Source organism: Fringilla coelebs (assembly GCF_963513975.1).
Source record: "Fringilla coelebs genome assembly, chromosome: 9".
In the NCBI taxonomy this organism is placed as follows: Eukaryota; Metazoa; Chordata; class Aves; order Passeriformes; family Fringillidae; genus Fringilla; species Fringilla coelebs.
Genome location: NC_140067.1, coordinates 30,042,944 through 30,062,535, shown reverse-complemented (window position 1 = coordinate 30,062,535; position 19,592 = coordinate 30,042,944). Strand labels below are relative to the sequence as shown.

At 43.1% G+C, this 19,592-nt stretch overlaps 1 protein-coding gene across 1 annotated transcript in view; it reads right to left on the bottom strand.

Moving 5' to 3' along the window:
- The window catches only part of ACBD6 (acyl-CoA binding domain containing 6), an 80,125-nt gene that overhangs the window by 33,080 nt on the left and 27,453 nt on the right, over positions 1-19,592 (bottom strand). Inside the window, exons 5-6 of the mRNA XM_084211540.1 lie at positions 11,659-11,764; positions 4,906-4,995 (exon numbers count right to left, since the gene is read on the bottom strand). Of these exons, the coding sequence (XP_084067666.1) occupies positions 4,906-4,995; positions 11,659-11,764 (196 nt within the window). The remainder of the gene's footprint in view (positions 1-4,905; positions 4,996-11,658; positions 11,765-19,592) is intronic.

Here is a 19,592-nt window from a genome sequence, read left to right as displayed (position 1 = left end):
GTTTGGTGCAGGAGGCAGGGAAGGGATGCACATTTGCTGAGACCAGCTTAATTTTTAAATATCTACCTGCCTCCAACACAAGACCCTTGCTGTGAAATCCAAATGAAGAAGGATGAAAAGAAAAAAAAGCAGGCATGCAAGCAGGCCTGACTATTCCTTGCTTCTTTTTACCCTGTACAGACAGAAGCCTTTTAAGAGTCAGGCAGAAAAACAGAAAACCCACACAAACACAAAACCAACAGACCACCAATCTTAGCAATCTTCGACATATCCATAATTTTTACTTAATTTTTAGCTAATGGTGGAAATTAGTCTTTGGATAGTTGATAAAAATCAACCTGTCTCTGCTGGGTTAGTACCGTGATCTGTGGCCCAGCAACTACTTCTAGTACAATTGATTTTCCTTTTTGGCAACCAATAGGTCAGTCAATAATAATGTTGTTTGAAAAGGATTGAGTCATGAGGGAGATGAACCCTCCCTGCCATTTATTATCTTTGCATTGTCTTCATTTGAAAAGGTTTTTTCTTTTTTTTTATCCCCAGTCAGTGAAGGTATTACAAGGGGATGGCTACTCCATGTTCCATGTCTCCAGGAACACTCTGATCATCAGTGTTAGGATGTAAATAAGAGGAGGGAAGTTGGGAACTGGGAGAAAAGACAGCCTGGGGAGGCAACCATGTTACTTAAAGTGCCTTAAAAAAAAAAAAAAAAGGAAAAAACTCCCAATCTAACTCAAAATATGCTGACAAGCACCACCTCAATGCATAAATATGACTGAGCAGCCTTGCATGAATTGGTACAAGACACAAATCCAACACTGGTACCAAAAATCAACCAATGCTCTTTGCAGACAGCACAGACACCAGATGCTTTTCACTGAAATTACTGCTATATAGGAATGAATAAAATAAACCCCACATATACTAGCAACAGCTTTCTCAACCTGATGATTTTCAGCTTTGGTCTCAAGTTTCCTTCTCAAACACCTGAAGGGTCCACGAGTGACTACTGAGAACTTGTTGACCAGTGGTTAAAGTCTTAGTGCACTGATCTGCACTTTACCAGGAAAGTGAAAAGTCAAGAAAAAAAATCTGAACATCAGTTACAGCTTTTTCCATCCTTTTAGTCAGAATTACAGAAAAATTTCAGCACATAACATTATTACCATAACATTGATAATTGCACAACGATGCAGTTTAAAAATCATAAAATATTTAGATATGGTTTAAACTCAGCTGCTCTACCTCACAGATATGTACACAGCTTTAATTATCCCGTGTGTCAAGTGATACAGGTCCCTTTACAACTCACAGTACTTAAGTTAAAGCTTGCTCACATGGCCAGATAGGCTTGAAAAGCTTTACCAGAGTAAACTGAGCTGCTGAGCACCACTCCCAGATAGTTCCCCATATACTCCCAAGGGCATGCCATGAACACATGGATTTTGAAGTACAGACTACCCACAAATGAAACAAAATGCAGCCACAGGAAGTACAGGAGGCATGTCTGTGGTTTATGCCCCCCAAATACACTAAAGGAGCTCCTCTAAAGCTGCTGGAGCAGCACCTCACATCCAGAAGGTCCTCTCCCCATAGAGGAAAGGGGTTTTCTTTTGTTGCTCATCCTCTGCAAGGAAAATTTGTGGCTTCTTATGTTTTAAAGCTAGAAATTGATATTATAATTGTATTGCTGAGCCCCTTCATAACTCTTATGTTACCACTGTGTTATGCTTGGAATCTTTTACCTTAACATGATGTTACCAACTGTTATGCTGCTGGTGTAGGCAAACAGCTCCAGTGAAGGAGGCTGTTCTCAGACTGAGCCCCAAGCTCTGGGTATTTCCAGCAGAGCTCCAAAACACCATCCCACCACCCACTTTGACATGGCCCCTGGCACGGGAGATTTAGGTAATTCAATTACACAAATGCCCTTTCTCAACAAAGCAGAGCAGCCCCGTTGCCTTTTTGTATTCCCTTGCCCATGGCAATTGCTTCAGCACCTCTTTTCAAATGTGCTATTAGAGCTAATTACCAACAAGCAGAGAATTCAGTGGCTGCAGCTTTTCAGTGACCACCCTTTGGAAACTGCAGCACCACTGCTGAAACAAAAAGCACAGGCACTGGATCACTGCAGTCCAGGGGCATGGGGTTATTCCCAGAAAGAAAGTGGGTTTGAGCATGCTACAAGAATGAGCAGAGCCTCTCTTCCTGCTCCTAAAGCTGTTTATCAGCAAAGAGCAATAAGCTGACTCTTGCAGACCCTTTTGATCCAGACACTGCAGTGCTTTGACAACAGACAGTGTAAAGGTAACTTAGATGAGGCAGCAAAAATGTATTGAGGCACATCTACAGGCACGGTGAGCAGGTAAGGCTTGCTCCAGCTCACCCAGCAGAGCACTGTCACTGCCTGCTTAGGGCAGCTAAAATCCTTTAGCACACTGCAAAAGAGCCAAGATGGAGGAACATTTATTAAAAAGGTAATGGAAGAGAGCATAAATCTGTCATGCTGTTTGACTAACTTTTTAGAAGCCTACTAAAACATAGGCAATTAGAAAAAAATTGGTCTGTAGCATTCCTCTCCTTCACTACCTGCTCATAACCCTCATAATCCCTAATTTATTCTTTATGTCTCATGCTGCCTGAATGAAGGTGCTGCTGCAAAACTCAACAAGACAGAAGAATTCCTGAAGATCTGGAGAGGCAGGTGGGATTGTGGAGGCTGCTTGGAAAGAAACCTCTGCTGAGCACATCACTCTGGAAAAACAGCAACAGCCATTCACCAGATATCCCCTCACACTGAACCCACTGCTCTTTACAGCCTACACATTAACTCATAGTGCCTTGGGTAATGTGTTATAGCAGGTGCTGTGGTGTTATGGCCTGTTAGGAAGACAGAGTTTCTCCCTCTCCCTTTTTCTGCTGGTTGCTTTTAAAATTTCTCCTGCTTTTGGTTTGGATGTGAATTCTTCCAGGGTAAAGGTCAAAATTAAAAAAAAAAAAAAAAAAAAGGAGAAATAAACATTAAGTCACAAAGTCTTGAAATGTTATTGCAATTTATATATGGCTGAGAATAAAAATGTGTCTGGTTTCTCTGGGAACACACCTACGTGCAAACAGAGACCTTTATAAAAAATTCTCCTTTATTACCTTGGTGGGGAAAAACATATCAAAGATTGATTTTTCTTTTTATGACTATTATTAACCTTTTGTTACTGGCCAAAAATAATCTGGTTAGAAAACGTGCAATGCATCAAAAAGAAAAGAGAAGAATTGAACAGAAAATTAATACTTGGGGGGAAAAAATATGATGGAAAAAATATGATGATTCTCTCTTTTGCTTTTACTTCTAAGAGTCAAACTTTACCTCCAATGGAATGAGACAAGTGTCAAAGAGAAGGGATGCTTCAGAGAGAATCCAGAACCATCTCCAGGCTGCCAGGGCGAAGGGAATGGGCAGGAGCCTGGTTCCACTCCTTCCCAATTTCAACAGAAAGCTGTTCCTGTCTGTATCCAACAGAGCACTCCCTAAATCTGACTGGCAGGAGATGGGCAGGATGTGCAAAGTCCCCCATTTGCACTGGATTCACTCCACCCCTCTTCTGTGTCAGGAAAAACTCCTATTAAATCTATTACAGCTGGAACTCTGGAGACCTAAGCACAAACATACAGATCTCACCAGCCACCAGAGAGCTGTGCTTCCTCATACCCATCCCACCAGAAATTCTGCCCAGGAAAGGGCAAGACAGACTTTTTTACAATTTGATGGCTGTGTAAATACAACACAGCTATCTATAGCTTGTGAACACTACAGCTCTGCCCACAAGCCTTCAGACTGCAGCTCTGCTTCACATGCACCCCTGACAAACTACCCAAGCATTTGTTGAAGGCTGCTCACATCCCACCAGTAAGAGCTCTAAGATTCATCAGCAAAGGTGTATCTGTGTCCAAACTGGGAAGGAGAGCAGAGCCAAGAAGTGCCATGATGGTAAAGAGCAGTCAATCATAATCTGACAGGAATATACTGGACAATTATTTCTGAATACAATCACATTTATATTTAAGGCCAGCCCTTAATTACAACAAGCTGACAGAACTGGGAGTGTTGACTCAGGAGCACTGGCAGACTGGCTGGCTGGAAGAAACCATTTGCAAAGTGGTTGCTGAACCAGTTTAGGTCAAAACCTGGTCTGTTCAGACATCCTAAAACTGGTGCTAGCTAAGCTCAGACATGTGGGCTGCAAACCTCAATGGCTCAAAATTCTGTTATTTTTCTCAGATTACTTTTTTTGGATGCTCTTATAAGAGAATCCCAGAATGGTTTGGGTTGAAAAGGACATTAGAGATCACCTAGTTCCAAACCCCTGCTACATGCAGCGACACCTTCCACTAGATCAGGCTCCTCCAAGCTCTGTCCAAACTGGCCTTGGAAACTTCCAGGGATGAGGAAGCCACAGCTTTTCTGGACAGCCTGTGCTAAGGCCAGGGAAAAATATTTTTTCCTAATATCTAATCTAAACCAACTCTCTTTCAGTTTCACTTGTTCTCCCTTGTCACTACATGACATTGTGAACAGTCTCTGTCTTTCTTGTAGGTACTGGAAGGCTGCAATTAGGTCACCCTGAAGCCTTCTCTTTCCCAAACTGGACAATCCCAATTCTCTCAGCCTCACAGGACAGGTGCTCCACCCCTCTAATCAACTTTGTGGCCTCCTCTGGACTTGCTCCAACTTGTCCTTCCTGTGCTGGGGACCCAAAGCTGGATACAGCACTGCAGCTGGGGTCTCACCAGAATTTATCACCAAGAGAACTTACTGTGGAGTTTGGGAAGAATTCAGAATTTATGGAAACATTTGGTCAGAAGGCTGTGTAACACATCAATCCCATTTACCTGTGTGCTCCCTCTTACCTGGATGTTCACATCAGCAGCATTCTGTAACAGGACTGAAACCAGCTCCTTGTGTCCTCTGTCACATGCCCAGTGGAGCAGAGCCCGGCCCTGAAACAGCCAGGAGAAAATTAACAAAGCCAAGCAAAAAAAACCCAAAAAAAAACCTCATGGAAAATCAGTCTTGCTATTAAGTAATAAGCACCAATTCTAAAATCAACACAGACCTAATAAAAAATACAAAATAATACTAATATGTCACTTACTGGTGATTTGGACTTCCACAATAATGCTAGAAATGTCAAAAGTGACACACAGTTCAATTTTTTATTAATTTAGCACCACACCCACAAGCCAGCTAGAAATTTAGAGGGGAAAAGCAGCAAAGTATGAAACGCAGGAGCCAGCACATTATTTGTTTTGCTGTATAGATTTAGGATTTTGGCACCTCTGACTTTTCTGGGAGCAATGACTTACACAGCAAAGGTAGGATATTCAGTGCTGCCTAAGTCACCTGGATGCCAAGTCCCCAAAAGCTCATTCCTCTGGCAGGTCTGAAGCACTCGAGCCATGGGTCCTGCCTCTGCTGGAAGAGAAGATTAAAACTGGATGTCTGGTCAGGCACACCTGACTGGCCTCTTTTGGGCAGGCTGCTGCATCCATACCTCCAGCACTTCCCAAACCTTCAGAGTTTTCTTCCCATCCCCTTTCTACAGGTGCCACCATGGGATGGATGTAATGGAAGTTTTCAGATCTTCCTGCATGCCCAAGGGCATGGGAAGTAGCTTAGGATCCCTGAGAAAGGTAAGCTGGGGTAGTTTAGCCTGGAGAAAAGGAGACTCAGAGGTGACCTCATCACTCTCTACAACTCCCTGAAAGGTGCCTGTGCTCAGCTGGGGCTGGGCTCTTTCTCCAGGCAGCACTGACAGAACCACAGCACACAGCCTCAAGCTGCACCAAGGCAAATACAGGTTGGATATTAGGAAAAAAGAAATGGTGATAAAGTTCTGGAATAGTCTCTGTGGTGGAGTCCCCATCCCTGGGGGTGTTTAACAAAGCCTGGATGTGGCACTGGGTGCCAGGGTTTGGTTGAGGCGTTGGGGCTGGGTTGGACTCGATGATCTTGAAGGTCTCTTCCAACCTGGTCATTCTGTGAACTACTGTGATTCTGTGAAACTACTTTGAGTGAGTTCTGTGAACTTAAAGTAGTTTGAGATGGCAAACAAAGAAGAAAACCTTCTATGTACACTTTGCAAATTAGCCTTAATGTTCTATCAGTCTCTCCTGGTTTAGGACAGCACACTTGCAGGGGATTTCTTGGAAATCACCCTGCAGATGACCAGGAATCACCTCACTCACGCTGTGACACCATCAGACTGACCTGTGTTTTTCAATATGCCAAGGAAAACAGTCACAGACCCTCACAAAAGAAATCATTTAAATTAGCCCATGCCTGGCTATAAATCTCTTGACAAAGCAGTGGGGAACAAGGTGAGCAACTCATTTATCTGCTAATGGGAGCTCTGAGCCAAATTTCCTGGCCACAGTGCCAGAAAGCCGGAGGGGCAGAAGACACCTGTGACCAAAGCTCACACTGCTTCTGCTGGATATTCCTGGGCAGGCCAGCAGAGGTAGAGCATGGCCTTAAATCAGGAAATTCACACTTTTTGACCCAGCGACTAATTAATTTGTAACATGTAATTTTAATGTTACACTGATCAACCTTGCATTAGAATGAATTTTCTGACAGTGACCTTCTATGGAAGCACTGATGACATCCACAGGCCACTTAATGATTCATATTCTTGCACTCAACACCCCTAGCAAAGTCTACAAGGGGGGAAGAGTACAACTTAAAACAATTGGTAAGTTTGGAGAGATCTTTAATTCACATTTTGCATCCTTAACTCATCACTGGACTGGTAATTATTTAAGACTTAGGATTTCAGTTGGACAAATAACAACTTTTTTCAAGCCACAGATGTTTATCTCAAAAGGAAGAGGCACATCTGAAATATGCACAATAGCAAGAAATACTTCAAGAGATGATTTCAGTGTCTTGATATATGTGTAGAGGAATAATATTGCAATTATTCCAATGTATTCATTGACAATTACATGATAAAATAAAGATACTTCTATCCTTTTTAGCAAAATCCATGCTACAGATTAGGGGCTAAAATATGTTGGTTTGCATTTGTCTCTGGACAAGGAGAATCTTATTTTATTGGTGCTGAACTTGGCTGAGATCAATAAAGGAAAACCAACAGTTAGCTGTGCCAGCTCAGGGGGACCACAGCACTGTGCAACTGGTCCTGCCCAGGATACTGGCAGGCTGGTTCTGCTACACATGGTGTGTACTGAACAAGACAAAACCCTGAAGCCTGATCATCCACAGTCATTAAAAATCTCCTTGTGCTATTTGCAGGAGTATGGATTTCAAGTCTTGGGCCAATTCCACTTTGGGTAATTACACTCTGCTTACCTATATATTTTTTCCACAACTCTAAATGGATACAATATTTTCTAATTAGTGCCTTAAATGGCTCTGCATTGTAATTGTGCACTATTAAACAGCTGACACGTTCCACCCAAGAAATGTCTGCAGCATGCTATGCCCTGGACATGGGGTGCAAGGGGCTTTGGAGACCTTCTGTGCAAGATCACACCAGGAGATGTGGAAGGAAAAATGCCTCCAGAAGAATCTCAACCCACTTATTGCATAACAAAAAGCATTACTACAAATTTGGTATTTAAAATGGTTGGACTTGATGATCTTAGATGTCTTTTTCAACCTCAATGGCTCTATGGAAACTAGATAATATTCAGAATTATTTGAAGAATATCAGAATAACAGTCAATAGCTCAAGCTAACATACTTAGGTAGCTACACAGCTACAAAATCCACTTGTTTCCCATGTCTTTCTTAAAATAAACCTTAATGAGAAGTCAAGCTTAAATTGAACATATAGCTCCAGTCTTTGTTTAGCAGGGATATCACCTCTGCACGCTGAAAAACTCTTTAGTCTGCTCAGCTGCTGCTTGATATCAGCATATAGCATGTGTTTGTGTGTTTAAATAACGTGGCAGAAATCTTAAGGGCCACAGATTGAGCTTTCTCAAAACAATTCCCACATGACTATTTCATTAAGCAGAGAGAGACTCAGAGCAACATGAATAATTTCACGTAGGAAAGCGCTGCAGCAGTGAGGTCTTGGCTAGATGCAGTCAAACATCAAGGTACTCCCTCCCTGCAATTCAAACACAACAGTTGTTGCAGAACTTACTTGAGACTAGATGCATTTCCCCCCTGCCTTTGAAGTATTAAAAAAAGAAAAAAAAATAGGCATAAAAATAGCCCCAGTGCACTAACCCTGCCTTTTAAATCTTCTGTGCTTTGCTTGGCTAACCGCTGCCAGCTTGGCCAGCTCCTGCAGCAGTTTCTCAAGCCAACAGCACATCAATTTTGCTCAGCTCCAAGTCACAGGGTGTTCACAAACAAAGCACAGGACAGGGATTTGTCTCCCATACACTGAGTGGGCAGACAAATGGATGGGAATGATTTTCACATCAATTAGCCTGAGCAGAGAAAGGGGAGAACAAAGCCAAACCAAATGGATGTGCAACAGTATAAAACTCCACTTCCAGGCACGATGCTTGCAGCTATAATGGCTGGGTAGCAATGAGACACTCTAACTTGTGGCAAGCGTTCTATGAGCAGTAATTAAGAAGAGACAGATCTCTACAGAATGGCTGCATCCCCCTGTGACAGCAGAAACAGTGAATGGAAGGGTTGTTGTTACAATTACACAGGTAAACTTGACTTGGAAGTCAATCACTTTCAGAGCTCTGAAATGTTTGGTGAAGCTTTTCTAATGGGAGAAAGCCTATAAATCCAGAAGTATGTGACCCTTCCTCAAATACATTTCCCCCCCGTCCTTTTCTTGGCAAGCTGGCACCAGTTTTGCACTTGCTGTCTCAAAAACACAAGGATCAGGGACCAAGTGAGCATCCTGTCAGATGCCTTTCATTAAGGTTTTGGCAAGGGCTTAGACATTGCACACAGGTAACATGTTTGTTTACTGGGATTTATCCAACAATTAAAAAAAAATTATCTAGGTACAACCTCCTTAGCCCTTGGCACAAATTACAAAAGCAACTCATCTCTGCCTTTGAGCAGCTCCTGATTTGTTAGAAGGTGAAGAAATACTATTTTCAAAAAGGTAGCAAGTGAGCCACGCTCCCAGGATGTGCCTGGGGTGACTCCACAGCCACAGTCCATTTCTTATTCCATTAGTCCTGCTGACATACACAAGGAAAACAGGTTGTTTTAGTCTGTGCTACTTCTTATAAGTGAATGCAAGCAATTCTGTTGAACTCTGGGCAATTTAGATACAGTAAATGGAAGCTTGTACATGATTACTGTCATTAGGTTCTTTGTTTAATTCTAAATTGAAGTTTATCGTATCCAAACTGTTAGCAGTATGCTGGCCTGAATGCTGCACATGAAGAGCTTTATTTCTTCTGGGGAGAAGGCCACTTATGCTTTGGAAGTTTCCCAGTGCATCTATCTAAACCCCAGGATCTTCTGCTGCCCTTTCTGAAATCCTTTTGCTTTGACTCATCCACACTTCACATTTTTATTCTTTCTCATTTCACTGATTTCTTCTAGGTTTGCACAAAATGGGGGGAATACAACTGGATGGAGTAGTACCATATCACATAAAAATAAAATCTGAACACCCTAAAACCCCAGCCAAGTCTTAATTGTCCAAAGAAAAGCTGAGCTGAGTGTCTTTGCAGCTTAGCACGAGCCTATTTGGTCCTTCAGTAGATTTTGTTTCATAAGAAGTTAACTCTTTGTATGTACCCTGCTGATATTTTCAATTTAAATCAAAGGATTGACAGTGTGAATTATGTCCAGAAGCCAGGTGAGTCGGATTCAACAGTAACACTAAAATAGTTAATAAAAATATTTTGATTCTTTTTAAAACAGTATTTCTTTGGCTGAAAACAAGCATATTTGAACAGAACAAGGACATTACTTGAACAGAAAGGAAAATACAAGCTTCTGAATGCTGCTAATTACAAAAGAGTATCTTGCCAGTGGAAAAAAAGCAATGCTAACATGCACTTATTGCAAACATGTGATCCTAAAAATGAGCTTTTATTAATGAACAGACTCCAGCTGCATTTTCTGTGGGACTGCCCTGGACATCTCCTCCTGTAACCTGTGATCAGCAGGAGGAGGATGGAGCTCAGGAACAGGGCTGTTACAGCGACTGCGTGGCACATGACAGTTTCAGTTCATTGAATTTATGATGTGAAATTCCAGTCCTGATTGTGAACACCCTCCCTCCTCTCCTCTGAAAATTAATTCACATGAATTCCTGATTAATAATAAAAGGCCCTGCCATCAGCATTCAGAGCCCCAGCCGGGGCTGTCATGGCTCAGAGGGCAGAAATCTGCTTAGAGCTACAGGAGAACCCAACTGAATTTGTGGCGTCTCAGTCTATGAATGTCTAAGCACTTCATCTGTTCACCAAAACACAACGTGCTGGAAGGAGCTGTGCTCAGGCTGGACCAGGGACAGGGCTAGGTGGCAGTGTGCAGGCAGGGAAAGCGAGGTGACAAACCTGCTATGGCCACAACTCCTGAAGGATCAACAGGAAACTGCCCCCACCAGGTGCTTGCTCTTACCACAAAAAGGATGAAGCCAATTCACAGTTTTACATTGTTTTTTCTTGGGGTTTCTGGCAATGCCTGTATTACCTCCCTGTGGGGAAATGGTGGTTTGAGTATGATGAGCAGAGAAAAACTGGACAATGTCACTGGTTTTGGGAAGCTGGAAAGCCTCTGTCACTCATTATAGTAAAATTAGGGTGTTCTTGATGAAGGAAATGATTGGTATTTGACTCTATGGATTCATAAGGCTGAAAAATTATATTATATTATATTATATTATATTATATTATATTATATTATATTATATTAATCACATTATATCATATATCATATCATATCATATCATATCATATCATATCATATCATATCATATCTCTACTACAAAGAATACTAAAGAATATTAAGAAAACTCGTGACTGTCTCCCGACAGTCAGGACACAGCTTTTTTTTAATTGGTTAAGGAAACAAAACAATCTTTAGCAGAATTTAATTGACAAATTAAACAATTTTAACACATTTCACATGTGCAAAATAACAGGAGTAACAAGTAGAGATAAGAATTGTTTTTCTCTTCTTCTCCCTGTGTTTTCCTAGGAAAAAGCTCTGAGTGAGAGAATTATGTCTCTCTGTTCAGAGAATGTGAATGCCACAACTCAGTTCCCCTCTGAAATGATGAAAACTTGTGGCATGTCAGAAATCCTCCTTCAACCTGAGCAGACTTCATGAGTCAAAAAAGTTATTTCCCTCACTTCCTATTTCTGTTTGACCACATTTAGTGTACAAAGTGGGGAAAGGGAGGTATTCAGAAGATCTCACTTTGCAAGTGGCTACTGGTATTGCTGAAAATAATATAGAAAAGAAGTTTCTGAACTGACATGCTACAGCCCCACAGTTAGACATCTACACTACCAGAAATTCAGTGGAAAGCTGTCTCCAAACAGATTACCCTGTCTCAATGACCAAGTGTTTGTCCAACTGTTGCAGCACCTTGTTACAACAATTCTACCCATGGAATTTTAAAAAGGAGTAGCAGTGAATTAATACACAAAACAGATAAAAGATTGATGGTCCTTATCTTTTCTCCATACCTCCTCATCTGTGACATTCACATCCACTTTTTTTGATTGAATGGCTTTGGTTACATAGTCAATGTTGTTTTCTCTGCAGTAATCAAAAATGTTCTTGTCCTCTTCCCTATTCAGGAAACAAAAGCAAAAGAAGCACCATGTTACTGCACAACACAAAGGCCACAAGCACATTATATGCTCTAACTTTGTTACAGACATTTCATTGCTGTCATTGGATCCAAACAGGCATCTAGTATTGTACATGCAGAATAATGTGCTTTTCCCCACCTCCTCAACAGAAGATCCTGCTTCCTAGAAAAACAAAGGTTGTTTCTAACAGTATTATGTCCAGACAAATGTCAGTTTATTCCTGTGAAATGGCACAAGACATGTATGAAGTCAGCCAGAAAAATCCATGTTCAAGTTCTGCTATAAATCACTGCAATCCCACAGAAGAGAAAAGGCTGAAGCTGTTCTTCTTGTAAGAGCCACTCTGGGTCACAACAAAGCCCCATCCAATGCCATCCACCTTGGACAGAGGCCACTAACATGGCTTGGAGAGAACAGCAGGACAAACAGGAGACCTGCAAAGCAATCTGTCCCTGCTGGATCCTGGATACAGCACCAGCAAGGGCTCACTTAGAAGAGCTTGTAGGCAGAAAGATCAAATAATGGTGTCACAGGTGCTTGAATCACACCTACAGCTTCTCTTACAGCTAAAGCAATACTCTGCCTTCAGACACAGTAGAACTCCCATCCTTACCTGCCAAACAGCACCTCTAATGAAGTTAAGACCCTTCACAGATTCATACAAGAATAATACCTTCAGGCATAAGTACAGTGATACCACTGTGCTGCTAGCAGGGAATAAAGAAAAGACGCCATTGGTTTTCTAGAATTAAACCAAAAAGCCCACATAATCCTCTCTCTTTCTAGTTTCCAGATGAAAACCATGGTTCAAATGAGCCCATCAGCCTCACTATGGGACTTGACAGCTTCACAAGAGTTAAACAGAGTCGTTGCCTCACATGACATCCCCAGTTTTCAATCACCTTAACTAAAGACCTTCTGGATGTTCAGCAGAACTAGACTGACAGCCTCAGTTACTCAGACAAAAGGGAGCTTGCTGGAGCTGGTCAGACCCAGTAAGGAGCTCAACCTGCTGTGGACAGGAGAAATTCAGCAGGGAAATTTGAGAACTGATCCCCTGGTGCTAAAAGGCAACAACACTTCTGTTCATCTGCATTGTTCTTGAACTCACAGGCTGAAGAACACCAGGAAGGAAAAGTAAAATCTAGATAGCACTGGCATTTCTGAGCAATGGGTTACAAACAAAAAGTGACACTCTTCAACCTGTAGCCTCCCAAAAATGAAATGCCAGCAAGGCCATGTTCTCTGCAGAGCACCATGACCCAACTTTGCTTTTTCTTTTATAGTTATGCATCTGGCTTGCTGAGATACAGTCTGATTCTTCACACCTCAAGCATCTGTGTCCTGCCAGGGCACCAGAAAAAGGTGGAAAAAGCACTGATACTTGCTCCAGTGGCAGATCACTGCTTTCTCCAAAGAAGCCACTTCCTCTGCCCTCCCTCTCACCTGGCTCCCTCAGTAGCACTGCTCTCCAGCACATCACCCCTACCCTTTGCATACAGGCAGTCCCTGCAGAGACACCTGAGCTGCACCTTTCTAGTGAAGAGCTGGGAGCCACACAGGATTCCACACTCTGTGTTTAGACCTAAGGATATTACAGGAGGCTCCCAGTTTCTTAACCAGTTTGTCATGAACTTATTCCTTGGAGGTCTTGCCCCCTTGTTACACATAGGCTCCTGGGAAACAGATCGCTGAATTCTTTAAATGCAATTACCTTGAATTCTGGGGAAAAAAGAATCTCAGAGTGGGATTAGAAAAGGCAAAAGCTTATACTGCTCGAGATGGAGCTTGACAGACTCATGATGGAGGTCACAAGACATGCCTGCCCCTGCTAACAAGGGCTGATGTGATATGCTGGGAAGTCCCTCCAGTCCTACCTTGTTAGTCCAACCTCTCCAACGCAGCCCTGGCTGCCGACAGCAGCCTTTTGGGAGAAGCTGCTTTTCAAACAATGCTGTACAGGAACTTGGTTCCCCACTGCACAGCCACACCTCCCTCATTTATTACAGATCACTCTTTCTTCCAGAACACCAAAGCAAACCCCAATCCCCTCTCACTACAGAGGCTCACAATCACCCCCAGTTACTCCTGGGTGATTTTCCATGTCTAACCATGAGCTTGGGCTGTGCCCTTCCCTCCCTGGCAGTGACGCCACCTCGTCATTCCACATGCTACAGAGCCCTGACAGAGCTCACAGGGCAGCACCAGAGGTACCAGCAGGGACATTGCAGGCATTAAGCACCTGACTGTGCTCCACAGGGAGCTTCCACAGGGTCTGTGCCAGCTGAGAGGGCACAGCAACCCTGACCTACCACAACCAGTCCATTTTCCCACCACAGCCTCCAGACAGGACTTTTAATGTCTTTTCCCGAGGATATTACTGTCTGTAAAGGGAAAATGACCTGACACAGCTATTTGGATATGATTTAGTTTTCTGGAATAACCAACTCTGCAAATGTTCTATATATCCCCATTCCAAAAAACCACTTTTCTTTCAGAAGTGTCCACAATGGAATTAATCCAGAATACCAATTTCCCCACCCGAAGATAAGGTTTCGGGAAATTTCGTTCTTCTACTCTGCATTTATTTCTCAATCTTTAAACCATTCCTTTGCTCCTGATGCCCTCCTTAAAAAAATTAAGCATATATTATATCCAAATTTTCTATAAATATTAACAAAGAGAAACAAGCCCTTTCTGGTCACAATGAAAACATTTTACCTACATATAAAGTAATCATACGAAGCTGCACTCCAGACCTTTAAAACAACCTGATCCAGCTAAAACCAGAAAGGGAAACTGAGGGAAGAGCTCAGAGGAGTTAAACCCAGATTTTTGGAGGGACCAATACTAGGGAAGGCATTCTTCTTCAACGGTGTGAATGGAATAATGACAAGTTACTGTTATTTGCTGACTTTGCATTGAAAACCACACAGTACAAATAAGAAAGAGCTTGAAAACTTGGCAACTCTGTTTTTTCCCTTCCTTCATTTTACGTGTGTGCATGTGTATATAATAATACTTCCACTGTAGTAGGTACAGGAAAAGAAAAAGGATGTCATGATTTTATCAGGCCTGTTCCTAGCAGGAATTTGCACTCCTTGTAAAACTGGAAAGAGTCTGCAGCAAGGCCCAGAAAGTGGTAGAAACAGGCAAAAACCAGACAAAAACATGTGAGAGATACAGAAGTGACAGTGCAAATACATGCTTAGATCATGTTATGGGGGAGAGAACCCATAGCATTTCCATCAGTATTTTCAGAAAAATCTCAATTTACATAAAAAATACAGTATTCAGGACATTTTCAGATGAGAAACACCATGAAACTCAACCTAATGGAGATGTGCACAATAATGCAAAACCTGTAGCTAAAAGGAAGACTTGGATGCAATCATCTTTCCATGTCAGATTGCTGAGATAAAAAGGAGTCTTCAAGTCAGCAAGCACCTGACTGTCAGTAGAGGCAGGTGGAGTTTTTATATCTATTTCCTGAGGATGGCCAAAGGGTTTTTCTTCTCCCTTGCTGCTGGCCCCCAAAGCTATTTCCTTGTGCTCTCTCCCATTCCCAGTAAGAGACAGTAATTCTGTTTTAAAGATGAGTTGAAGCATACCTGTTGCCTACAAATAACACATGGGCAGCTTTTTCCATCCTTGAATAAAAGGATTTGGAAGAACTTAAACCAAGTCATCTCTCCCCAGGCTTAAAAGGCTTTGCAAGCTTTCTCCATAGGCTGTCCAGAACACACATGTTGAACCAACAGGTTTAAAACATGAAAGTTTTAAAGCTCATGGAAAAGATCTGCTGCCAGTTGATAATTTTCTTCCTATCTGGACACTGTAAAGCTCCTTGCTTTCAAAACAGCACCAAGGCTGCTACTGAAAAGGGCAAAGAAGAGATTTGATATTCCCATTATTTCACCCTCGTGCAGAGAACACCCTCCAGGTTTGCCCTGTCCCCTTCCTCCCCCTCCGCAGGTTACCTCCAGCGCAAGGCTCGGGGCAGAGGACTGAGACCAGGTTCTACTCTGGGCATCCTCTCCCGTTTTCCTGGGGCTGCTCCAAGGCACATCCCAGTGGATTTGGTGCCGCTAACAGGTGGCTTGGCCCGTGCTCTTGGCACGGCGCTGCCGAAGGAGCGGCACGGCTCGGCTCGGCTCGGCTCAGCGGAACGGGACGCGTGCGGGGAGCGAGAGGCGCTCGCAACACTCGCTGTTTATGGCAGGGCCCTGGGCCCCCCAAGGGACCCATTTTCACATAATCTATAATTATCTCTTCGCTTTAATCGCCTCGTCACTTCGGAGGCTCTCCTGGGCACAAGAAGAGGAAAAGCTCATTAACTGAACCTTTTCTCCTCTCTCCAGCCACCCATAGCTTTTAATTGCTTGGTGTTGTTATTATCTATCAGTGCAACTGGGATCATTTTCATAAGAAAGGGTGGTGGGAGGGAGGGAGGCAGGAGCAGGTCCCTGAGGTACGCTCCACAGACAAACCTTTGCTTTCTCAATTATTTATGCCAGCTGAGGTTTTACAAGTTGAATAAATCCATAACTCAAGTTTATTTTGAGCCGGCAGGCCATCCCGAGGGAAGTGTTGCCCACTTGCCGGCACACTCGTGTGCCATCCCTCGGAGAGCCACTGGGACGTGGCGGGACATGTGTCATCCAATTCCCCACCCACCGCACCAGACAGGAGGCGGCCGGGAAAACGCCGAGCGGGAGCCACCACAGAAGGATGTGCTCTCCAAAGGAAAGGCAGGCCTGAGCCCTTTGCACAACAAAGCAAAGCCCCAAAGGTCACTGCTCCGGGGACAGTAAAAAGGGGGGCAAGCAATAAACTCGGCAATCATCTTAAAGTCAAAAGATTGGTCTGCTGAACATCACCCCTTTCTAAGCAACAGTGAGCTGAAAAGCCCCAAGTCCCAGCTGCCAGCACCCACAGGTGTTTTGCTTGAGCACACCGTGAGCTCCGCAGAACCAGGAAAGCTCTTCCACAGGGATTGCACAGCCCAGCACTCAAGTGAGTGACACATCTGTGGAGCAGCCACCCACATGCACAACGCCAGCCCGTAATTCCCGACACGGATGCCACACGTCTCTGCAGCTTTACAATTATTTCCAGCGCTGGTGTTCCCAAAAATAGGGCTGGAGGGAGATAACAAAACCCCAACCGTGCTCTGGAGCGCTGGGCTCATCCCAATGAAACAGCATCCTTGCAATGGATGCTGGAAGCAGCTCTTTAAAATTCAGCAGCCTTTGTGCCTGACCACATGCAGCGACCTCTGGTATTTTCTGCCAAAACAGTTCATTTGTCTCGCACAACAACTAATCAATTCCCAGGGCCATCCATCACGGGGGCTCGCACGAGCCGGCCCGGCAGCGGGACCAGATGGCGGCTGCGTTAGTGGGATTAATACAATTCTGATGGATTGCACGGCAGCAGGCAGGTCCTGCACACCAGGGGTGCCTGCTCCACACCCACATCCTAAATGTTTGCCCCACTCATGATTGGGGTTGCTCCCAAATGTCTGGGGAAGGGTGGTAGTTTTGACCAGAAAAGGGGTTCTTCAGCTTCCCTTTGGATGGAAGAAGTAAAATGCAGCTCAGGGAGGCCTCTGTGCTGACTGGCAGGTGTCATTCCCATCCTGGCATGCCAAGGCCCTGGGGAAGCAGCTCATGGCAGAGGGCAGGAAGGCTCCTCCAGTGGAAGTGGAAAGGGACACAGATATTTGGCAATGTTATTTTTCATTGTCCACCTGCCAAATCAATGTATTTGTTTCCTGAAAACACTTATAAGCTGCCTACTCCTTGCCCCAGCTTAAAAAAACCCTAAAAAATAAAGCTGGATTTCCAAGGCTGTGGTATTTTTGGCACATCTCTCAGATTGTGTCTTGGATGAGATTTATACTGGTAACACATCAGTCAACCTCAGATCTCTGGTCATTTCCCAGGTTTGTGAAACTCTAATTATAGTGCTTTGATCATGAAAGAGCTCCACTACTACTGCTTTGTTCTGGTAATAAGACCAGAAAAGGGACATAAAGCTTTATGTAGAAGTAAAAAACCCCAAACAACCACCATACCCAGCCTGAAATCACTGATAATTTCTAAATTTTTCCTTCCAAGGGAACCTCCAAGTCCCATCATCAGTCACCAGCATGCAGGAGTTTTATGCAATGCCTGAAGGGAGATAAGTGATTTGCAGAGAAACCCAGAGGCAGAGCACTATGCTAATACATCCTGCAACTGCTCCCCATTACTCACTGGGGGTACTTGAGCTTTTTATTGCCAGGGTTTATTAATGACTCCTAATTGATGACCAGTGCCCAGTACCCCAAAGTAAATAACTGCTACGCCTCATTAGCTCAAGAGACCTTCTCCTGATTTGAGGGCTGATCTATGAACACACAAATTGCACTGATTTACCCGAATCTCTTTCTAAATTGATTTAATTAGATCGGTATAACCTGTTTCTGTGGATGCTCTTGAATTTATTTGGAATCAGTGCAATGTACTGTGAGCCAGACTGACCATTTTTCTATCTTGTTCTCAATTAGAAACATTTGAGATAATTAGTGATAAGGAAAAAAAGTGGCCCTGGAACCACCAGAGTTCCTCCTACTGCAGATCCACTTTAGGGCAGGATATGGTAACTTCACTTTGTCCATCATTTACAGATCTGCATCCTAAACCCCAAGCATTTCATTCCCCAAAAGGAACGTAAGCATTATTTAGGAATCATTTTAGACACTCAGTTTGAAATCAATGGCCCTGCTGCTTTATTGCTAACTACTGCTGGTAGGAAAAGAAGGGTTTATTCTATTTTAAACAAAATCTCTCCTCTTCATACTACACAGCAACAGTTTGGAGGGCTTTAATTGTTTGATAAACTGTTCAAAAGGTTCTGGTAACGAATAAAACAAGTGAACCTGCTTAGGTGACCCTTCAAAATTCTGCACCTGCATTCGTGTCTCTCTCCTGGTGCAAGCTGAGGTCCAGATAAATCAACAGCCTTTTCCTGCCTTTGGATCAGCAGAATCCTAAAGGGCACATGGTAGGCTGTGTTTGGCAGAGTAATACCTGCTGAAAAATTGCTTCCAGCAGTCTGTCAGGACTCAGGGCTGATGAGGACTCGAGTTTTAGCTTTTAGTACACAAAATAAGGGGTTTTTCTTACTTATTCTGGGCCTCTTTAGTGATCCTCTAACAAGAAAATACTTATCCTATCAACAGTGCTGGGAAAAACCTAAAGTGCTTTGATTTCTATTCAAATTTCTGCATGCTTGTTGGACCCACCAAGGATAAGTGAGTCAATAAAAGAGTCTGCACCAAAATTCCTTTTCTCAGATAGCAGGTTTTGAGGGAGCACACACATACACACTGAACTGACAGCACAGGACTTAGCAATCAATGTGTTAAAGCTTATCTTGGATCAAGCTGATCAGTTTGCTTTCCCCTTAAAATTTTTCATGTTCTCCCTCTACAGAAAATGCCTTATTTCTTTTTTTATGATAACATTCTGTTTTATGTAGTATTACTGAATGCTAAGCTTATGTTTTAATAAGTAACCACTCACAGCCTCACAAAAGTCACCCTTCTCTATAGCTATGGAACCAATACCAACCCTAATGTTTAGAGCCACTCACTCTTTGGTTTATCTGCTTGCAGGTTTGGTACCAGAGCAATTTTGCTGTTTAAGGCTATGCTTTTATGAGTGGAGTTATCACACTAGAGATGTGTCTATACTTGCATGTTTCTTCCCTGTTCCAGGAAGAGAATGAAGAGTAGACAAAAGAACCAGGAAATGTGA